A 21,977-nucleotide genomic window follows, 5' to 3' on the forward strand; every position below is an offset into this window, starting at 1 on the left:
ATGACTCTTGTTTTTCTGCAGGGATTTCTTCTCTGATTGGTTGTCATTATGTGCTGCCATTTAGAGTGGGATCTCTGTGGTAGTAGTAAGGGGATTTTACAATTCAAAGAGACGTTACGTTTCATTACATTTTCCCCTGCCCAGCTCTCCAGCCTGTCCAGGTCTCTGATGGCAGCACAGCTTCCAGTGTCACCACTGCTCCCAGCTTGGTGTCATCAGCAAAATCGCTGGCAGTCACTCTATTCCCTCATCCAAATCATTGATGAATATATTGAATAATACAGCCCCCAGTACTGACCCTGAGGCACTGCACTGGATCCAGGCCTCAACTGGACTCTGCCCCATTGACCACGACTCTCTGGCTTTGTTCCATCAGTTTCCCAGGGGTGGAGGTGATGCTGACCGGTCTGTAGTTACCCAGGTCCTCCTTCCTGCCCTTTTTGAAGACTGCAGTGACATTTGCTTCCTCCAGTCCTCTGGCACCTCTCCCGTTTCCCAAGACTTGGCAAAGCTGATGGAGAGCGATCCAGCAATGACCTCAGCCAGCTCCCTCAGCACCTGCGGGTGCATCCCATCCAGACCCATGGATTTATGGGTGTCCGGATTGCCGAACTGCTCCCTAACCCATCTCATCGACCAAGGCAAACTCCTCCGTTGTCCTGCCTTCATTCCCAGTGTTGCAAGATTTTTCTAATGGGTGTTTTACATTTTCTAAAGGCAACAAAGCTTCTGCTTTTGCTTCACGAATCTTTGTGATGATATATAGAGAAATAAATACTGATCAAGTAAAGGGAATAAAATACGTAGCTTTAGAAAGTTCCAGCTTGAAATGGTAAGTTCAGAAATTTTAAAGCATCCATTGGAAACAAACCAGTCTCTTCTCTTTTGAAGTTAAAAAATCCTTCAGCATGCTAAATTCCCACTTACAGGTTGTTTCACACATAAAGATCTTCCTGTTTAAAAGGGACCCTTCCTGAATTACTTTGCTGGCTAGAAGTATAGAGCGTTTTCCTCTTGGCTGCCCTTCAGTGTTCCACTCTTATTTTCTAATGGTTTAGATACTAATTGTACTGTTTTCCTATTTGTTTCTAATTTGTCTACCCTGCTGATGGTGTTGCTGTACTGATAGCCTCTCTCATGTATTTCAGTATTTATTGGGAGAAACAAACCCAGATTTTTTACTGTGTTCTTCTGATGTGAAACTAAAAGCTCATTGATTCCATCTCTCAGGAATGAGCTCCACAGGAAATCTGGCTGGCACCTGTCCCATCGCTATCCGCTTTCCAGTTTTACTGAAGGAGGCTTGAACAGAAAATTAATTGGCTTTAAAGCTGCCAAATCTGATCAGCAAAGCTCAGCTGGTAACTATGTTTTCTTTTAACTTCTCCCTGTTGTTTAAGCTGCAGTGACTTAGTAATTCAACAAGAACCTCTAAGACGATGGATCAGTAACAGAATATAAATAGATTAGAAAACAAATGTGGGAACATCTTATTCAAAGTTCCAACAGTTTTTGGCAGTGAGTCTCTTGCATTTCTGAGCCTGCTGTGAGCACCTCCACAGCCTGGAAAGTATAAGGGATGAAAAGCTAATACGCAGTTTCTCTCTGTGCTCTTCTATTATCTAAAAGCTGAAACCAAAGAGTAACAGATAATGCACAGCTTACGTATTCAGCAAGAATTCTTCCCCATGAAAAGGCCAATTGAGACCGTTCCCCTGAAATGAAACTGCGTTTTAGCACAGATGTGGGTACAGTGTGTGCTGCCTTGCTCTCTCTCAAGGGATGGGGCAGCTTTTGAGAGCTGCTCAATACCATGAAACAAACACGGCCATTGCCGTGCACTTGCAGGGTGCCAGGGGCTTCCTTTCGGCATCCTGGAGGAAACGGTCCATCTGCGGTCCCCTTGGTCTGGAACAGCAGAGCAGGGCTTGTGTGGCTGCTTCCCTGTCCGATCGTCTGATCTGGTGTGGCAGCCGTAACTCCTAGAGCCCTGAGATTCACTGAGCTGTGGAATGGTTACTCAGCTTTTGAAACAAAGCAAAAAGGTGGTTTTGACAGGCAAAAAAGACAAGACTAGGTGACAAGAATTTTTAAAACAATTACCTTGAAGCCTGGCTGTCTCAATGTACAGATGCATCTCCTCTGCTCCCCTTTCTTCCAATTCCTCCAGCTACAAGCAGCAGATAGTGGTAGAGCACAGTTTTCCACAGTGGCAATGTGTGCTTTAAGTGCTTTGGCAGCTCACCTGGCGCAGGTGAGGGTCGGTGAGGGCTGTGGAGCTGCTGGGGCCGGGGGGGGTGTCCCCTGTGCCTGGTGGCCGCCTGGCCTGGCCACGGAGCGGAGGGCAGGCTGGCTCGCTCATCCTGCCCTGCTTGGACAGACATTCCTGGCTTTTATTCTGAAATGATGATGTCAGGCAGCTCTCTCCACCTGATCCATCAGTGCTGGCTGCACACTGCCATCCTGGCACCGGTACCCTGCCTAACCATGTCCGATCCGATGCCTTCTTCCAAGCGGAATATGTTTTCCAAAATCCTTTTGTCTGCCATCAGCCTCCTGCTTGCTAATTTGCGGCATTTCCTCTGCTCTTTGATGCAATTCGTTCCAGGTAAAGTGCATAAACAAACAAATCGTTCTATCCCATCATCTCGGCAAGGAGTTTGCTGTTGCTGCTGACACAGGTCGGTAGAGCAATTTCATTTCTATTGATCAGAAATTAGGAACTAAGCAGTTTGAAATGTTTGTTAGAAGCCAGAATTTCTCTGTTGTTTATTTAAAAGATAAACAGGACGGACAAGCACATTGCACAGGTTCTCTCGGATTACGAGCAGATCCTGATGGTTTAGAGCTGGCAAACCAGCAGGCAGCAGATTCTCTCTGCAAGGGAGCCGTGGGACGGCAAGCGGGCTGTGAAAGGGAGAGGATCGCCCGGAGCAGCGACGGCACTGGAGCTTCGGGCTGAACGTGCGAGTGGGAAACCACTCCAAGGGACTTTGCATCACCTCTGATTCCTGTTGAAACTGGGGCTCTCTGCTCCCTTAGTTCTCTTGCACTCTACCTCTGTTATTATCCTTTAAAGCTGAACTACATAGGAACATAAAGAGCTGAGTTTCTTGTCTTGATTACCTGAGTGAGGTGAAAAACCTGCCCATTTCCTTGCGTCGTTTTCTGTCTCTTGTTGAAATCTCCCTTCTACTAAGGTCTTCTTGAAAAAGCTTGCTGGCATAGAGTTGTCTCAATTTGGCTAAAAGCTGAGAATGTTGAATAATGAAAAAGAAAATCCTCTATTATTTGTTCAGGCATTTGAGTGAAACAGTTATCATAAAAGAAAAAAGTGCAAATAAAATGTATTCAATCTGATATATTTCCTGTGACACTGGCAAAATTTCCCTAACTCACCAGTTGTTTGTAGTGCCTTCTAGGATAAGTGTTCCCAGGGCTTGATAGTGTAAATCAATATTTAACAAAAACAACACCCCCGAAGCATAGACACTATTTCTATAGGTTTCTGTGGGAAATCAGCAGGTATTTCAGATGCAAGAGTCCACACAGTTCACAGCTGCTGTTCTCCCTTTAACAAGCTGCCCTGCACTCCTTTCCTCCCATTCTTGTCCCCGTGTTTTCTGTCACTTTGCTTACGTTGTTCTTTGCTTCTCCGCCTGTTAGCAAGGAAGCAGTTGTCTGAGCCCCTGGCTTTGGGAAATCAACCTGCTAGATGGAACAAGGAATCAAGCATGGGGACTTCCCAGCAGACACAAGGCAAGTGCAACAACTCCAGGAATCAGTGCAGGACACTGGGCTGAGCTGAGGGGTTCGAGCCTGGTGCAGGGAGAGGGTGAGGGCAGGAGTCTGCAGAGCAGAGACCGAGAGCTACGGCAATGGGGAAAGCTGCTTTGTGTGCTCTGTTGTTCCAGTCTGTGATTTACAAGGATCATAATGTGGCCTGTATCTTGTGCCAGAGGATTTCCAAATCAATTGTAAGGTTCTTCTGAATTTGCGTGAGTCATCAGGCAAAACATAATTCTTGCGTTACTCTCCCCGCTTTAAAATTATTAACTGTGAGCATTCTCTTCTAAAGCCTGTCCTGCAGTCTGCTCCGGGGTGCCTTGGACTTGAATATGTGGGTTAAAATCAAAGTGAGTTTGCTATAGCAAATGAAATTTCAATTTCATGGCCAGCAAATGGCTTCTGTGTTTCCCCCATCCATTGTTAGTGTTTTCTGCTCCACCTCTACTGCTACTTAAGTACAATTTAATGTCTGATTCATTGCCACCCCACCCAAAGCAGGTGGGGTATCTTCTGCACACAAACGTTTTCAATGTGCTTGTCCTTGGATCTGCTCTTTCGGGATATAAATAATCAGTGCCAGGATGTCAGCTTGTGACAGGCAGAGAAATCACGGCACACTGCGTTTCAAATGGAAACCGTATACGAACAAACATTGCCAGGCTATGATAATTCTGTAGGAATTGCTTACAGCCTTTAGAAAAGATTTGAGGAGAAACTAGGATGCTGTGTTTGGCGCTGCCCCTGCTCCGCTGTGCCAAAGGGACTTTAGATCTTAAGCCTTTTTTTTAAAGGTTTGACGTAAAAAGGAATTATAGCACAGAAATGAGATTTTAGAGATGGCACGTTGTAATCTTGTGCTGATTTTCAGGTGTTATGTTCAAGCAAACACAATAAGCCCCATTGGGACTGCAGTGCCTTGTTGCTTATTGGAGTTGTTCTGCCTGGGAGTGCAGCCAGAACAGTAGAGCTGCATCCGTATTCAATCTTATTTACAGATTGCTCAACATTAAAAAGGAGTCTCCCTTCTGTCTTTTGCAGAGATTGGTGTCTCTAGATATTACAACAAGTTAAGCTTTATGACTGAGCTTTAATGTGAAGGTGTCACACCTGTATTACAATTGCTCATGAACGGTGCGTTTGAGTAGGAGGTATTTGTGTTCCATCTGCCCAGTGCGTTTCAGAGGAGGTGCAGATCAACCTAACGGTTTTTAGTATTAAACTATGATTGAATTTGGAGGGTAGACTTTATTCAGGTTGATTTTTTTAAATTGGTGAGAAGTGTAGGATGTGTAGCTGTGGTGTGGTGTTGTTTCTAAACACAGCTATGGTCACTCACAGATCAGCAGCAAAATGACTCCCTTTGATGTGTTTGTATTGTGCTGTCCTGTGCAGGTATTGCAGAAGCTTCATTTTTTTGGAATGAATGCAAGGCTTTCCTGTGCTGACAGGGGGAATGGTCTCATGTGCTCATTAGTCTGTGCTGTTTGCTGCTATTGCTGCTGATCAAATCTCGGATGTTGCACGGATAATGATTCCTTGAAAAATGAGAAAAAAAGGGCAGGTTGCATAAGGGCTCTGCAAATAAGCTGTTTAACTACACCCACCCCACTGCGTTGTTCCAGTGCGCTGCTTTCTAGAGGGTGGTCACCAAGGAAATCCGGGACGTGTGTTTTCCAGTGCAGACCAGTGATCTGCAATACCGAGGCGGTTTATGTAACGCCAATAAAAGACCCGGTTTTGGTGTGCGTGTTGTGCTGAGTTTAAAAGAGGTCATTGCTTACTTTTGTTTTCTAGGCTGTTCTCAGCCACTTTCTAGACTGCGTGTTGAAATGAATTCTAACTAGGTCAGATTTCAGGACGGATTACTAAGATTATCATGCGAATGGCAAGGTTATCACAGGAGAAGGAAAACGAAAAGAACTTGGCTTGCTTAGCTTAGGAAGTGATATGATTACTTACTCTAAATACACGTGGTAAACACGAGAGAGGGAGAGCTACCAAAGCCATGGAGCAGTGCTGACAGAAACACAAGAGGGACGAACCCTCCTAGGAATAAAGCCCTTCTGCAAATTCAAATAATAATTTGAGCAATGAGCAGCCCTCCAGAGGGGATAAGTGCCAGGAAACAGGGTAACTTTTAAGATAGAGTTCATATATATATGATTTCTGGAATGGCAATTGGGAGGAGGTGACCCATGAGGTCTCATCCATTTCTGTTTGGGCTCTTTTGTGAAGTTTATCTCACTAAGTTCCAGTCTGTAATTACGCTGCTCTCCATGCAGCTTCTGTGCCATCCTTGCTCACGCCATCTCTGTTACTGCTCCGATGTAAAAGCGTCTCCTTAGGGACGTGTTCCCCTCATTTTTCCTGCTGCTTTACATCTTTACAAACTTTAGCTTGTCCTACCAAAGCTGCATTTCTCCGGGTACTGGTGGCAGTCACTAAACTGGCCAGGTGCTGGTTGATATGAAAAGCCTCTCCTTCTTATGGCTAAGGAAATAGTCTGAAGCACCTGCGTTGGGATCAGATTGAGTGCTTCATATAGGATTTAATCAGAACTTAATTGAATTTTAAGAGGGAGAGGATGTCAGTGGTTTGAGGTTAATTGCTTTAGCCCTACAGTCTGAATTCTTTATCTAGCTGACTTACCATATTAGAGATCTAAAGAAGGATTTGAGGATTGGCAAGCCAGAGAACTACATTGAAAGGCTCTTGCGATTGACCTTCCTGCGTGCCTAACGCCCATTATGTCTGTGGCTGTGCTAAAGAAGCAAGCTTAGAAAAATGCTGTGTGCCAAATCGGTTCCGTTGGAGATATTTTCCCATCCGAAATAGCGAATTTCCTCTGCAGATGTCAACACGCGGTTTCGGAGGCTCCCAGGGAAGGTGTGAGGCAGATTCACTTAATCACCTGCATTAAAGAACACAGGTCAGGGAAGCAGCAGTGGTGAAAGCGAGTAGTATAACCAGAACCAACTGACACAGCAAAAAATGAGGATGAGGACTCTGTGTAGTGTGTGGTCTTGTCTGGCTTGGGGCAACATTTCTGTATCCCACACTGTCCTTTCTTATCAGGGTTTCACTTACACTTAAACCTCCGTCAGTTCTAGTTTTGCTCAAGGCTCAATGGTCTCACGGTGAGGATGGAGCGGTGTAGCAAAGCAGCTTCCCTGACCTGCGGATACGAAGCCCGAGACAGGTGAGGAGGTGATAGCGTCGGAAGGGGAGGCAGCAGCCTGTGCACTTTCTAGGTAAATCCACCTCTGCAGCTAAATGGATTGCTAAAACAATCCTTGTGTTGATGAGGCTTTGAAAGCCAGGCTGCTGGAGCCAATAACTGAGTGCTGGTAGCACACAGCATTCCAATCGGTTCATGCTTGCTTGACGCTTTTGTCCTCTAACTATGTCTAATAAGGGAGGTATTTCATGCAAACAAGAGGCTCCATAATCATGTTCTGCTATTGCTTGTTTACTTACCAGCTCAATCTATCTCATTCGTTTTGTCATGTCCTGTAAATGTGTTTCAGCTCAGTTTCATTTGTGTTCTTCCTGCCTTCCATTTTCTTTGGTGGCTGTGGGTTTGTTTTCTTTGGTTCTGTGCAAGGGGGAAAAGGCAGCGATTGCCGTTCGGAGCTTATGAAATCAGAGAGTGCTGGTGGGTTTGAGAACTGACCTGTGCACCTTGCAGTAGCCTCTGAGCTTCTGGTCTGCATTTCAAACAATGCCAGCTCCACAGAGTCCTCCGTGCACCATGCAGAGAAAATATGGCAACCTATATTTGACAACCCATATTCCAAGACTTTGGGGTTTTAACACCCTGTTTCCCTGAAAATAAGCCCTACCTCAAAAATAAGCCCTAGCTTGATTTTTTCAAGATTGAGGATGCTTAAAATATAAGCCCCACTCCAAAAATAAGCCCTAGTTGCAGTTTGTTTAAAAAGTCAATTTAAATAGTGTCCAGGCAACTATACGTGTAAGAAAGTAAGCATCTTTTGGAGCAAAAATTAATATAAGATCCTGTCTTATTTTCAGGGAAACAGGGCATCATGTTTGTGATATTTGCTGTGTGACAAGCTGTGGCTTGCCTGCGTTGAGAGCAGTTCGCTGGGACTACTGTTGTCCCGTGGCGTGTTCTTCCTAGGGAGCTGCGGGCTTTTTCTCTCTCTTCTCTGCACACCTGGAAACTCCTCGGGGATGGCTGATTAGATTACCAGTCCTGGGGAAATATGTCCTAGTATGTACAGTCTCTTCTATTTCTCTGACTCACCCATGGTTATGATACCATGGTAAACCTGAGGGTGTTTTAGAATGCAGATGCCTTGCTTTTGGCAGCGTTGTGGGGTAAAGGCAACGTGTGCTGCTTTACGAGGTGCCTAATTACATCCTTCTGCTTGTGGCTTCCAGCTGCAGCACTCACACCAGCGCCTTCCTGTCCCTTTCTTGAGCAGCCTGCTGGTCAGAAATCACCGTGGGATTATTGTAAGGGCTCCCCCTCAACACCACTCTGTGTATCATCCCACCTTGGAAGAGATTTCTTTGTGCAGCCTCACAGGTTCTTGTAATAAATATCCCTATGTTAAGCTGCTCTCAGTTTCTTATTGAAATACATTCCAACTACCAGCTTCTTTAGTAAAAGTTTGCTCTTATCGTCATGTATTTTTATTATCTCCTTTGGGCTGCAGAACAGGTGTCCCTAATGGATTAATGACAGAAGAGTTAAATCCACTGGATTTTCAGCTCCCTCTGGACGGGTGAGGTATTTCAGGAACACAGCTTTAGTTTGAATATCCACTGCAGCTTCGCTGCTTGCGGAATGCTGAACGCTCTTCTAGACATTCAAACTCCGGCTCCAACAGCTGCCTGTTTGTTTAAGCGCAAATCTCAGTTACCTGCTTTTTGTTCTCATTGTTTCCTTTGCAGGTTCAAAGAATCTCCTGCTCAGCCCAGCAAAAGGGCAAATCACCTTCCACAGCCCCAAGGGTCTGCAATGCATTTCCCCCCTAATCCAGACAGTGGAGGAGACCCCTCAACCCATCCCAGCAAAGATCAAAGGACACATTCCCAAATGGATTAACGGCAATCTGCTGAGGAATGGCCCTGGGAAGTTTGAGTTTGGTGAGGAGAAGTAAGTCCAGGTTTGGTGAGTTTGGCCTGATCTCCTCTAAAGGGACCTCCCCTAAATGTCTCACACGGTTTGGAGCATGTTGTGGTTTCTTTTTAAGTAAGTCAAGGGAGAAACGCATGTGTTATCGTTCTTTAAGAACAGTTGCTCCCTCATCTGGAAACTCCCAGTGGCTCTGAAAATAGGAGCACGGTTAGCTTATTAAGGTTGGAGCAGCTGAGTCACAGAGAGGCTGTGACCTACTCAGAATGATATAATGAGGGAACAGAGCCGGGGATTAAAACATCCACACTCCTAGTCCTTTGTCACTAACAAAAGTCCATCCCACGAGCGCTCTGAAATCCAGGGCAGGATTGCACTAAATTGCGTGAGTTGCTTTAGAATCGAGTCCACCTCATTTTAAAAAATAATAAACTATTTCAAGAAGGCAACTACCGCCTTTGGCTTGGAATCTGCCATTCTAGCTGACTGACAAACCTGGCTCTTCCTCCAAAGAGAGCTGATGGCAGCAGCTGGCCAAAGGTGATCATTTTATCCTATTTCTGGAGATAGACCATAAGGTTTTCTCAAGGTCTCAGAGCCTTCTCATTTTGGAGAGAATAACATCCTGCAAACAGCTGAGCGCTAAAGGCTCCTTCTTATGTACTTGGGCTTTTGGTAATAATTTCCATTTTTGTTGTACATACAGTTGTACAGTAAAGCACCATTTCTGTTCCCTGTGCAGAACTCTGTGGAGTGGTTGGTTTACCAGTATAGATTATTTCACCCAAAAAACCTACCCACAGTGTTTTCAGAAGTCCCCGTTGTCCACTTTCAAAAGTAATATAGGGAGCACAAATCTCATTGAAAGTCAGCATCCAACTTCAGGTCCCATGGCTGCAAATACACTGGATTCGTTCCACTAAATTCACACGTTTTTCCAGACTCATCACAAGGTTATGCATGTTTGAATGGTCAGGGGATCTGGGCATTAGCTTTTTACAAACAATAACCAACCCAAAGGCAAGAGGGAGAACACCATACGGTGCCCAGCTCTTGCTTATCTTTTCTTATTTATCTTTTCTTGAAGGTTTAACCATTGGTTTGACGGCATGGCCCTGCTGCACCAGTTCCAGCTGGAGGGTGGCACGGTGACGTACCGGAGCAAGTTTCTGCAGAGCAGCTCCTACCTGACTAACAGCCAGCACAACCGCATCGTGGTCTCAGAATTCGGGACGCTGGCCATGCCAGACCCGTGCAAGAGTGTCTTTGGGCGCTTCGTGTCACGCTTCGAGATGCCACGTAAGAGGGATTCTAAGAAATAAGAAGTGTGCTGAGGTTTTCTTGGGGAACTTGTGGTTAGGTTTACACGGGATGTGAGGAAGTCTGGTAGGCCTATTTGCTGCTCGTGTTTTTCTTGAACGATGGCCCCTCGGAGCAACAACAAAAATGCAAGTTGGTGTCAGACTTAGCTGGCCAAGGCACATTCAGTTTAATGTTTTAGTGTGGCTTCAGCTCACACAGTTCCACAGTTTGTTGCGAATTTCCAACAGCAGTCTTTCCCGAAGAACACCATGTGCAGTCCTGATAATGAGCATTACAATCCGCTGTTCTACCTGAGACACAGCTTTGCCCTTAGAACACCCTGCCTGGCTAAGTGGGATAATCCTTCCCTTCCTGTACAAAGGTGCAGGAGATGATACGAGTAGGGCGAGAGATGGTATTGCACAGGAATGGAAGCACCATTTCCTATAGGATTCTGTGTATGTCAGGAAAGAAACAGGCTTAAATGCAAGTGAAGTACTCTTCACTAAAACCAGAACAGGCATAAAGTTTGCAGCTTGCTCGTGTATGTGACCATATTCTGCTTCTTCTAATCCCCGAGGAGATGGATCCTATTCTGCCATGTCATCTGTGCTTTGCAAAGGTGCTCATACCTTCCCTCATTGGTCTGCATGTGTAGCTCTGAAAAGGCATCTCCCTATTCAGTTCTAAAGAGAACAGGGAAGAAGCAGCATTCCCTATCCAAGCCCTGCCACACAAAGAGCATCCCTGCCCTCCCCTCAGCCCGAGCTGTAGCTTCAAGCCTTGCCTCTCATTTCCAATGCTGTGAATCAATCGTGGCACTCTCATGTGGCTGTCAGAGAGGACTTCGGCTGGGGAAGAAAGGAGAGAGACACAAAGAAATAACAGCTCAGAACCAAAGGGCATCTGGAAGTATGAAGATTTTTCTTGACATCGCTCCAGTGATTTCCACAGGAACCGGTCCTTGTCCTTTTATCCTGAGCTCACCTGTGCAGACAGTTTCCTGAGTGCCTTTGTAGATTAGTGAGATATTTCTAATCAATCACAGAGGGATTAGTGTCATTGCAAATGGGTTTATTTGTTTAAACATGTCTAACTTGTTGTAATGTGACATGAGCTTGTGTACAACTGTGGGATTTCATTTCAGAACCAAGTGACAATGCCAGTGTGAACTACGTTGTGTATAAAGGAGACTATTATGTCAGCAATGAGAACATCTTCATGTACAAAGTGGACCCGGAAACGCTTGAAACGAAGGAAAAGGTTCGGGCAGCTGGGATAAGGGGGTCAGCTTATGCTGCAGGAGAATCACTCCCTGTTGTTTCTAAGAGCAGCAAGGGGGAACCCGGATTCCGAAGGAAATGATCACTGTAGTTCTGGCCCATAGCCACAAGCATCTCTTCGCGGTGTGCAGAGTCCCTGAAACATCTTCTTAGCGATAAGGCAACTCTTGAGAGTGAAAACAGAGTCATTGCCACTGTCACAAGCCAGGGGACAGGCAGATATATTCATTTCCGCTCGGGTACAGCTGGCGTTCCTCCGGTGCACACACTGCTTGTCTGGGCTTGTCTGTACCTATCAGTGTGTGAAGAATAACAGTGCAGAGAGGAACCGGTTAACATCACTGATCTCAGATCTGTATTCTCGTCCTATCTCCTCATTCTTCCTCTCGGTTCCTTGCACCTCCTTACACCCCCAGCTTTAAAGACTCCGAAATGGCCCTTCGAAGTCCTCACTAAAACCTCTGCTGCACATTGGGGGAGAAGTCACTGTAAAGTCAAAGTTCAGCTGCCACTTTACTTGCTCCCATGCTAGCAAATGAACAAAAAGTCAGTGTAGGAGTCTTCCTATATATTCTGTCCATCACCTCACAGGAACGTGGCTGTATGTGAGGGAGAAACATGACTTGCGAAATGACAGCATAAGCTATAGGTCCCCCTTCCTGCAGCCTCAGAGGTGATTTGGACATTTGCTGGGCTGGAAAATAGTGGAAAGGACTGAGGAAGGATTCTGCCATTCTGGTGCCAGTATTTACTGCTGTGCCCATATGTTACCAGGGACTATTTAATGCCACAGAATACCAGGCTTAGCACACCCTCAGATCTCAAGGGAAGCATCCCAGGAGTCCCTTCCTCCCTTTGGGATCAGCTGTGAGTCACAAAGAAACTGTTTATGAAGTGCTCTGAGTTACTGTCATATTGAAATGGAGAGTTTGATGATTTGCTGGTTTATCTGTTTTGTAAACCATAACGCAGCGATGAAAAGATGCGTAGGCATTTTTAGTTTGAATGTTCAGCTCTGTTGAGCCATCTTGTCATTAAAAAGAAATCCCCTTCAGCTGCATTTTAGATGCAGACTGGTGGGTTTTTTTGGCTAAGTGAAGAAATGGAAGGGATGATTTCATAGTTAGACTCTCCCATTTGAGACACTATAACAGGACATGGTTTTATAAGCTTCTGGTGTGGCAATTTTTTTACTGCAGCCTCCAAAAGGGTCTCAGGTGGGATATTTAAAGCCATTATTTTTTTAAACTTTAGAAAAGAAGTGTATCTTCCATGCTTTAACGTTTCCATGGTTTGATCTTCCTCCAACTTTTCCCTTCAGACGTTCTTCCCAGTACGTCCCCTCCACTGTCTGAGCCCAAACCGTATCCAAAACCAGGAGCTGGGGTACATGTGAACTGTCCTACAATCGTACATTTGCCCTGACTGTTCCTTCGAGCCATAGACAGAGCAGTTCCTTTCTCTGTGAGGAGGGTAAACACTGTCACTTAGTTATGGGTATTTTCATAAAAGTTGGTGGCTTTTGGGGCAATGGCTGTCTCTTCACTCGTGCCTGTCAGTCGTTATCACATAGGGTCCCAGCTAAAATGCTCATGTTGGCAACATTGCTGCTGTGTCAGCACTTCCTGCCGTTGGTCATGTTCGTGTCTCCTAGAGGAACAACTAGAGCTGTTAGTCCCATTTTACCGACAGGACTAAACCAGAGAGAAACAGTGGTCAGTGTCAAGGACTTCAGGAAGATCACTGGGAAGATGAAGGCTTAAGTCCGGATCCCACATTAGGGCCTCAATCATCAAACCCAACATTTAGAAAGTCTGTGGCTTGTACAGAGCAACAGGAAACTTCTTATTGACAGAAACACTTTGACATTTGCAGGTGGACTGGAGCAAATTTGTTGCAGTGAATGGGGCCACTGCTCATCCTCATTATGAGCCTGATGGGACAACATACAACATGGGCAATTCCTATGGGAAGCACGGTAAGACTGGTTTGTGGGCAGGGCGTACAGGGTGCTTCTTGCTGTTGCTTCAAGGAGCAGTTGTTGACGAAACTTCAGTGTCTAAAGAGACCTTGGAACTGCTGTTTCTCTTTGTGTCAGAATGGTGGCAAACCATATTAGTTCTTATTTCAGAATGTCAGTCTGTCCCATAAAAATGGCTTCTCTCAGCAATTAGTTTCAGATGCTTCTGACACTGGCCTGTGAATATCCACCACATTCCACTCTTCCTCTCCCAAGCTTTGATGGAAAACAGGAGAATGATTTTTTTAAGTCCCACCCAGCACTGAAGCCTCATCGGAAGAATTGTTCCAGTCAGCCATGTGTTTGCCGCTTACAATAATTGGCTTTTAATAAGGACCATAAGGGTTTATACAGGAGAGAAGGTGGAAGTCATTGCAGTGACCTGGCTGTCTTAGAGTGAAGCTGAATTTTCTAGGCTATTTTTTGTAGCTCCCAAAACAATGAGCGTCACGTCCAGTTGTGATCTAGTTACACCGACATGGCTGCTCGGAGCTGGCATTCACTGTTAGTTACATGAAAGCCTTCTTTTTCAGGTGCCCGAGGGCTGCGAAAACAGCCATTGCCCTTTATTATGAGACCTCAGGCTGGTTTCAGTTCACTGAACGCTTGCCCAGTCTTGACCATTTTTCATTCTTGCTGTTTAATTTCCTTTTGGCTTTAGCAGTATCGAGCTGTGCAGCACCTGCTGTTTTCAGCTGGAGAGGCCAAACCATAGATTATTATTCAAAGATGCCATCCTTTCCTGCCCATATGCTCAGGTTTGTGAAATGAGCATCAGTCGTCACCAAGGCTCAAAGTTTTCATTTCCTTTGGTATACAAGCTATGAACTTCCTGATCCTGTTATTACAGGATTCTCGAAGTTAGCATAAGGAATGTATTGCAGATAGATGGTAGTCTGCCAGACTGAGAAGACCTTTTCAAGCGTTATTGGTTGGTTTTGGTTTTGTGTTGTTTTAGTTCTTGTTTTTTTGCTAAGCAATCCTCTGTTTTATTGACTTGAATACTGTATTTTTATTTTCCGCTCAGTTTAGCGGTGACAGCGGTTCCTGGCATTCTAGGGAAACAGAAGAGAACAGAGCCTGGCTTTGGTTTGATGGATGTGGACAGTCTCGCATCTCGGTGGTGTTGAACTTTGGTTATTCCTTTCCAGGGTCTAGCTATAATATCATCCAGGTCCCTCCACAGAAGTCCAACTGTAGTGACACGTTAGAGGGAGCAAAAGTGTTGTGCTCCATTGCTCCAATGGATAAGCTGAAACCCTCCTACTATCACAGCTTCGGTAAGAACGCTTTCTATCTCAGACTCCGTATTTAGCCTATTGCACGGCAGAAAGGGCTGCTCACTGTCCTCTGCCCCCGAGATTCTTCTTTTAAACTGTCTCATGATGTCTCCTTCCTTCTCTTCTCAGGAATGAGTGAAAACTACATCATTTTCATTGAGCAGCCCATCAAGCTAAATCTGTTGCAGATTATCACTTCCAAGCTTCGTGGGAAAGCCATCATTGATGGGATAAGCTGGGAGCCTCAGTACAACACTTGCTTCCATGTGGTGAACAAGCACACTGGGGAGGTAGGTGGATTTGGGGCCTTTCCAGCAGTTCTGCAGCTGTAGCTGGAATCTTAAGTCCCAAGAGAAGAACACTGGATAGCAGCCACAGGTAGCTGTATGAATCAATCCAGAAGCACTGGAATATAAGCTTTATAAGCATGGGTGTAGGTTTACTACAATAGGGATTGCCTTGTGCATTTTCCTCTCTATTGATTCATTTCTTTATCAGTCCTAAAAGAACGGGTAGAAATAAGCAGTTTGGGGTTCCTAGCACAGCAGCACAGGGCCTGAAATGCAGTTACCAAGCACTAAGGAGTAATATAAAAATGCCAGTTACAGCCTGGGAATGATGCTTTAGAGATGGAGGCAGAGCAGCAAAGGGCTGCTTTACGTTTCGGCTTTTCTTCATCTGGTTTTGCCTACTTACTGGCTTAAAGCAGCCATTCTATAGTAATGCAAGGACACAAATACCAAGGAATGAGTGGGGAATTAAATGGGGGAAACAAGAGCAAAGTCTCTGAGGCATGGCTTGGATCTTTGGAGAGGAAATGTAGCCTCTCTGGTGGTCGCTGCAGGTGCTGCCGGGGCAGTGGTACAGCAAGCCCTTCGCTACTTTCCATCAAATCAATGCCTTTGAAGATCACGGCTGCGTGGTCCTTGACCTGTGCTGCCAGGACGATGGGACAACTTTGGCTATGTACAAACTCCAGAACCTGCGGAGGAGCGGGGAAGGTCTGGACCAGGTAAGACCTCTGCGCTCGTGTTGCGTAGGATCACTTTTCTGAAGCAAGGTTCAAGTTAGTGGAATGGAGAATACTACAGAGGACCACAAGGAAAGGAAAGGAACCATGGCTATGTGGAAGAACTACAATTATGATCTACTGATACGTTGGTATTTTTCTTTCCTTTTAAATCTCTTAGCAGACAATCTCCATGAAGAGTTTCCTTGTAACTTTTAAAGCTGGTGTGTGACACAGGTCTCCATAGCCTGGCAGGATGTACTTCTGTTTCCAAATCTCATTTTAACAAAACTCATTTTCCATATCCCCGCGTAATAAAATTTTCCCTCGAGAAAGTATGCAAAATAAGCTTTTCCATGGCTTTTAAAAGGCAAAGGAAAAAGAAACCCTGTTGTTTAAAGGCATCACTTCAGAAAACCAGCCTTTATTATGTAAATCTCAGGAACACAAACATCACAGAAACCCCTGCATTGTTCTTTACATTCACCTCAGGACAGCATGCCCTCATACTCCTAAATCACTTATTATGGTCAGCTCTGTCAAAAGCACCATTTAAAGCCAAGTAAGGGGCATTATTTTGCATAGGTCACACAATGGAAAAGTGGGGGTGCTCTCAGTTTCTTGTTCTGCAGGTGTGTTTATGGGTAACCCAGCCCATCGTGGCGAATGGGCAGGCATCTCCACCACCTGTTCAAACAAACCTGAGCTTTCTCTGTCCATGTCCTGAGCTCTCCAGAAGCAAGTCTGTTCTGATCTGAAAAATGTATAGATTGGGTCCCCGTAGGCTCATTTTGGTTTGCTTTCCTCTGTTGTTTTTTTGTGAAGATGTGGTGAGCGTAACAGCAAAATGTTAATAAGACCATTTGCTTTGGAAATTGCCTCCAGCTTTTGTTCAACCTTCTCTGAGCGCAAAAGAACTATAATTTGCCTGAAGATTTCCTTTTGTCAACATTGGGCGTGTGTTTCCAACGCCCACATTCTTCAACTGACAAGTAGCATAGCCATTAAAGCCATTAAACTGTAACACACACGTGAGTCCGAGTCATTTCAGAACAGAATCTTGAATTTACGCTGCACCAGAAGCCCAGGGCATGCCCGAGCATGCTTTGTCTGCTTTCCCCAAATCATTTTAGGGCTTTTGCTCGCGAAGTAATCTATATTTTGTCTGGTAGAGTTCCTCAACCAGTAAGTTTACTGTGGGTACACAAACCATATAAGCTTTGAAAATAGGGTTTGGAGATTAACACATATGATCACAGTGAAGTTTCAGGTTGAACTGGTGAGTCACAGGTTGAAGTAACTGAAAAACACCAAAACAGGGTCCTTGGCACTAGTTTTAACTAGAAGGCATAATATTTGGAAGTCTTATGGGTTCTGAACTTGGCTTGAACAGAGCATTAATGGCAATGGGGTGGAATTATTCCTCTTGTGCAACCTGCTGAATGTGCCCCACTCAGGGCTGCCTGTTTGCCAAGAGAATCCACCACTACCCTAGACTTCCCAAACGTGAAGTCCACGTGTACCTGAGAACAGAAGAGGAAACCATGCAGGCCAACTTCAGGCATTGAACTGAGGTCCAGTAGTGCCCTTCTGCTCACCTCATTGTCCAGGGCAGAGGGAAGCGCCTCCAGGGACTGATGTAGAGCATTAGTCAGATATTTCCAGTCCTGATCTGGACAAACCCCTCCTCCCATTAACTTCACAGCCAGCAGTATGGTCAGTATTCACATCATGCTGTTATCCCACGAAGTCAAGCAGTTTTTCTTCTAAAACAGCATGCAGCTTACATACGTAGAAAGTTATTTTTCCATGCATAGCTCATACTATTTAAAATAATGGGGAATTATTCAGTGCTTTGTTCAGTCTCAGGCTTCCAAAGTGTGACTGCCACTCATCACCACTAAGGCTGTAGAGGGTGCGTTTCCAGCAGGGGTGTCTCCTCTGCTCACTCGTGCTATGGAGGGTCCTGTTTGCTGTAATTCCTCTGTTAGCCCATGGTTTTGATGAGGCAAGAAGAGCCTGAGTCACAGAGTCAGCAGGACACGTGTGGATAGGCTGCAAAAACAGTCAACGCAAGTCTGTTCTAACTGAATATGATATAGCGCGGCGTATGCTCCCAGTGCTGGATTTGGAGAATAGCAGTGATTTGCATACCCAACACAGCACTAATTACTGTCAAAGCATGCTGACTCATTTAATAAGCTTTTTGTTTTCTGCTGTAAAGTACTGGAACAAGCAGAGCCCTTACCAGAACTTGCTAAAACACGTAATAGAAAGAAGAATAATATTTCAGGGGTGGGAGGAATGTCCAAAACTTCAGAATTGTTCCCAAAAAGGGCACTTAGCTCAAAGTGGCACTGTCCTCTCTCCATCACTGTAACTTTCTGTCTCCGTAACAGATTTATGACTCAATATCCCGAGCTTTCCCGCGTCGCTTTGTGCTCCCACTGAACGTGAATGCAGACACACCTGTGGGCAAGAACCTGAACCCGCTTTCTTATACGTTGGCAAGGGCTGTGAAAGACACAGATGGCAAGGTATGTATCAAAGACTTGTGTAACGGTGTTTATGGCTGTGGTCTGCAATGGTGAGTCAGTTGTTGGAGTGAAGCAGGTAAGGGAGATGGAATTGGTGCTTCTACTCGCCTCTGTGTGATTGTCAGGCTCACCTTTAAACGTTTCTTCTCCGTGATGGTTGTGCAGTGGGTTAGTGGGACCTGTCAGGTCTTCTGATCAGCCAAAGCTAAACTGACACTGGTGTCATGCTTCCTCTAGGTCTGGTGCACACATGAAAATCTCCACCCTGAGGGATTTGAAAAGGTTGGGGGCCTGGAGTTCCCCCAGATCAACTACTCTCGGTACAATGGCAGGAGGTACCGTTACTTCTACGGGTGTGGTTTTCGGCATTTGGTTGGAGATTCCTTGATCAAGGTTGACGTGGAGACCAAGAATTTCAAGGTGAGGTGATGTTATCCTCTTTCAGTCATAGGAGTCATTCCGCTGAACTGCCCTTGAAGATACATCATTTACTAGGCACTTTATTCTTTAGGGATCTTCATTCATATGGGTCTGAGAGCAGGTTCCTGATTTCACCTCTCACCTTGCACTTCATGAATGTGGCACACTCACCAGGAGAGGAGATCACTCCAGGTTCTTAGGTAGATGGTGGAACAAAAAGGGTTGGGTAAAGTACGGATGCGTCTTCCAGGCCAAAGAGTCGTCGTCTCTTAGACGGTACAGAAATACCCAAGCAGCATAGGCAGTTGGAGATAAACTGCCAGAGCATTTGTGGCTCAGGAAAGAAACAAAGTTTAGGATATTTCCCAGCTCCAAACACAAGCTGGGGTTTTTCCTGTATCTCCCTTAAAGAGGGAATAATGATTGTTTTGCAGCGAGCACCCTCCTTCCGCACAGCTTTGGGTGCTGTTGGCGCAGGAGGAGCAGCAGCTCTGTCCTCAGGAGGTGGTGGTGATGGATCTCCTCTCTGCCCACATTGTACCTCTCTCTGCACACCACCTGGGCACAACGTGCTCTGCACCACCATGGTATGAGGGTGGTTGTGCCAGACAGGTTGGCAGTGTTCTCTGAAATTGTGGCTTACGCCTGTGCCCATGCAAACTGTTGGGTGAAATGAGTAATAGGAACACTTTTTGCTGTTTGCGTGATGCCTGGCACAACTGGCTGTCACAACATTGGCACCATCATACTACTGGAATCAAAATAAAAGGTTGAACTATAGGTTTCTTGGAGTGCAAAGTATGCCTGGGTATCTTTGTGGGGAGCCCTCCGACTTGCAACTCTGCTAACTAGAGCAGACAAATATTAATGAAATGAAACGAAACACACCCATATGTTACTGTGCTTGCTAGATTTGGCAGGAGGATGGATCCTACCCCTCAGAGCCCGTGTTTGTGCCAGTGCCTAATGCCACGGCAGAAGACAGTGGAGTCATCTTGTCTGTTGTGGTCTCCCTCACTGAGGTAACTTCTTGGTGCTGGTTCAAAGTCACATAGTATTAGTTATACTTTCGAAATTGCAAAGCTGAATTTGAGGCTCTCTGACAGATGGTTCTAGCACCATGTGCCTCTGCAACTGCCAAGCACAGCCAGGCCAACTTCAAATAGGAGTGTGCCTCGAAATGTCAGTGTTTCTTGAGTGGCATCTGTGACTCCTGGCCGACTGTCTTAGAGTCTTGGTCTGTATGGCCTGGCTGTACATCTGGGCTCCCTTGTGGGTGACAGATGGAGCGGGTTGGGCAGTGGAATGAAGTTCAGCCTAGGCATTCATTCTGGTTTGCTTTTCATCCTGCAGAACCAAAGTGCTTTCCTGCTTGTCCTGGATGCAGAAACCTTCAGAGAACTGGGGCGAGCAGAAGTCCCAGTGCAAATGCCTTATGGATTCCACGGCGTCTTTACTTCCCACTGACCAAAGACCTTGTCATCTCCTGTAATTCAGAGCCAGCTCGGGCTCAGAAAGAAACCTCTGCTTTCTTTTGCCTCCCACCTTTGCATTATGCCCTGCATGAAGGAACTGCTTTTTCTCTATCATAACCCCCAAGTTACCGCTACACTGCTAACAATATTGTAAGCAGCAAATGGTCTGAGGAAGGCAGAAGCCCCTTCACTCAGACAGCCCACTGCTTTATCTTAATTTTCTGGCTGTCTCGATAGACCAGTTAGCAGCAGTTCACAATGGCTGCCACGTGTAAGGCTTGCAAGGGGGAAAATGGAAATTAAGATGACCATTACTTTCCCTTCATAGCTATGTGCTCTGAAGGGAAGAGAAAGGGAAGACAGTATTGGCGTATTGGTCAGTGACTTTGCCAGATATGTGTAAAGCAGAAGAGAGGAGTAAAACCAACTAGTAACATGTAGGTTCAGTGAAGGGATGTATGCAATTTCATCCCCATTGCGTCAAGATTGCCTTCAGTGAACCCCAAAAAGCAGATGTAAAGCCTCGCAGAAGCTCTACATGTAGTGCTTTTCTTTGCACAGTAACAGTGCCCTCAAATAAAAGCTTATGAAGTTTGTTTCCCTGCTCTCACCAGCCCCACACCAACTTTGTGCTGTGCCACGAGAGGCAGTGGCTGCAGCCCTGATGCACAACTTATCATATAGCATGGTCTTGTAGACATGCATGAAGTTTCCACCATGCTCCTACTTAAACAGCATAGCTGGATGCAGCTCTGATGGCTGATTTCCTGCCTTCCTCCTAAATAAATCTGTAGGAAACATGTAAAACTCCATTCTGGCCTCAATGTCCTTTTGCTCTTAAGTTGAGCAGATCAAACTCAGCCTCTCTATGCTTGCTTCATCACCCAGGCTCCTCCAGTTCTGGAACTCTGAGGTGTAGGTGGGTAGATGTGTTGAGACAAGCCTTCTATAGCAGTTCACTTGCAGGCTCTGCCTTTAAGGACATTGTGAACAGTGAAGGCTTTGAGGACAATGGATTCCCCTGGTGGCTTAAGGACTTTCTATATTGCTTCATTGTGAGTAACCTGGGGGATGTTTTGAACCACATCCTTGAGCCAAATTCAGCCCTTGTGCCCTAGGGTTTGAAGGAAAGCCCTTGCTTTGTATTTCCCAGCTTGGCTTGGTTTGGCTTGGTTTGGCTGGGTTTGGCTTGGTTTGGCTTGTTTTGGTGGTTGTGACTGCTGATATTCTGGAGGCCAGCCCAGGCAGCATACAACCAAATCAGAGCTGACTCACTCTGCCCAAACAACCCCACTTTATCTCCTCTCTGACCTTTCTGCACCTGCCACACAGGTCTTAGGGAAAGACAAGGGAGGGAAACAATGGTTGTACAGCAGGCCTGCAGCACTGTGAGAAGGCAGAGCGGGAGGCTCACGCCAAAGCTGATCTCACAAAGCCACTAGATGGCAAACACCTCCCGTTGCTGATGCTGTAGCCCTGCCAACCCAGTGCGGCTGGTCCAGCCGGCTCACCACGTCAGCCAGCGGAGCTCCCCTCCTGGAGCCTGTCACCCACAGCGAGGGAACGACACCCAGCGAGGTCACATCCCAGGACTGAAAGCTGAAGGGTGCTAAGGAAGTGCTCAGTGACGATGGGGTGAGTTCTATCACCATTGCTGCCCTTTTTGAAACTTCTTGGTGTTTCCTGGTGAGATGGTAAGGGGAGGGGCAGTGTCAGAGGTTTACGTGCAACCCCATCCTGGTTGCAGCCAGCCAGAGC

At 45.8% G+C, this 21,977-nt stretch overlaps 1 protein-coding gene across 5 annotated transcripts in view; it reads left to right on the forward strand.

The window, feature by feature from the left end:
• The window catches only part of BCO2 (beta-carotene oxygenase 2), a 33,551-nt gene extending 12,520 nt beyond the window's left edge, over positions 1 to 21,031 (forward strand). Inside the window, exons 1-13 of one of the 5 annotated variants that reach the window (XM_071798798.1) lie at positions 2,429 to 2,608; positions 3,667 to 3,759; positions 8,710 to 8,914; positions 9,981 to 10,192; positions 11,343 to 11,458; positions 13,354 to 13,456; positions 14,650 to 14,778; positions 14,908 to 15,068; positions 15,623 to 15,790; positions 18,187 to 18,324; positions 18,562 to 18,744; positions 19,656 to 19,766; positions 20,098 to 21,031. In XM_071798798.1, coding sequence (XP_071654899.1) covers positions 2,488 to 2,608; positions 3,667 to 3,759; positions 8,710 to 8,914; positions 9,981 to 10,192; positions 11,343 to 11,458; positions 13,354 to 13,456; positions 14,650 to 14,778; positions 14,908 to 15,068; positions 15,623 to 15,790; positions 18,187 to 18,324; positions 18,562 to 18,744; positions 19,656 to 19,766; positions 20,098 to 20,211 — 1,854 coding nt within the window. In that variant the 5' untranslated portion in view covers positions 2,429 to 2,487 and the 3' untranslated portion in view covers positions 20,212 to 21,031. Of the gene's footprint in view, positions 1 to 2,428; positions 2,609 to 3,666; positions 3,760 to 8,709; positions 8,915 to 9,980; positions 10,193 to 11,342; positions 11,459 to 13,353; positions 13,457 to 14,649; positions 14,779 to 14,907; positions 15,069 to 15,622; positions 15,791 to 18,186; positions 18,325 to 18,561; positions 18,745 to 19,655; positions 19,767 to 20,097 lie in introns of those variants that run through there. The other 4 variants (XM_065855817.2, XM_071798797.1, XM_071798795.1 and 1 more) reach the window with 4 other exon arrangements.
• Positions 21,032 to 21,977: the final 946 nt, after the last annotated feature.

Source organism: Patagioenas fasciata, chromosome 24 (genome assembly GCF_037038585.1).
Source record: "Patagioenas fasciata isolate bPatFas1 chromosome 24, bPatFas1.hap1, whole genome shotgun sequence".
Lineage (NCBI taxonomy): Eukaryota > Metazoa > Chordata > Aves > Columbiformes > Columbidae > Patagioenas > Patagioenas fasciata.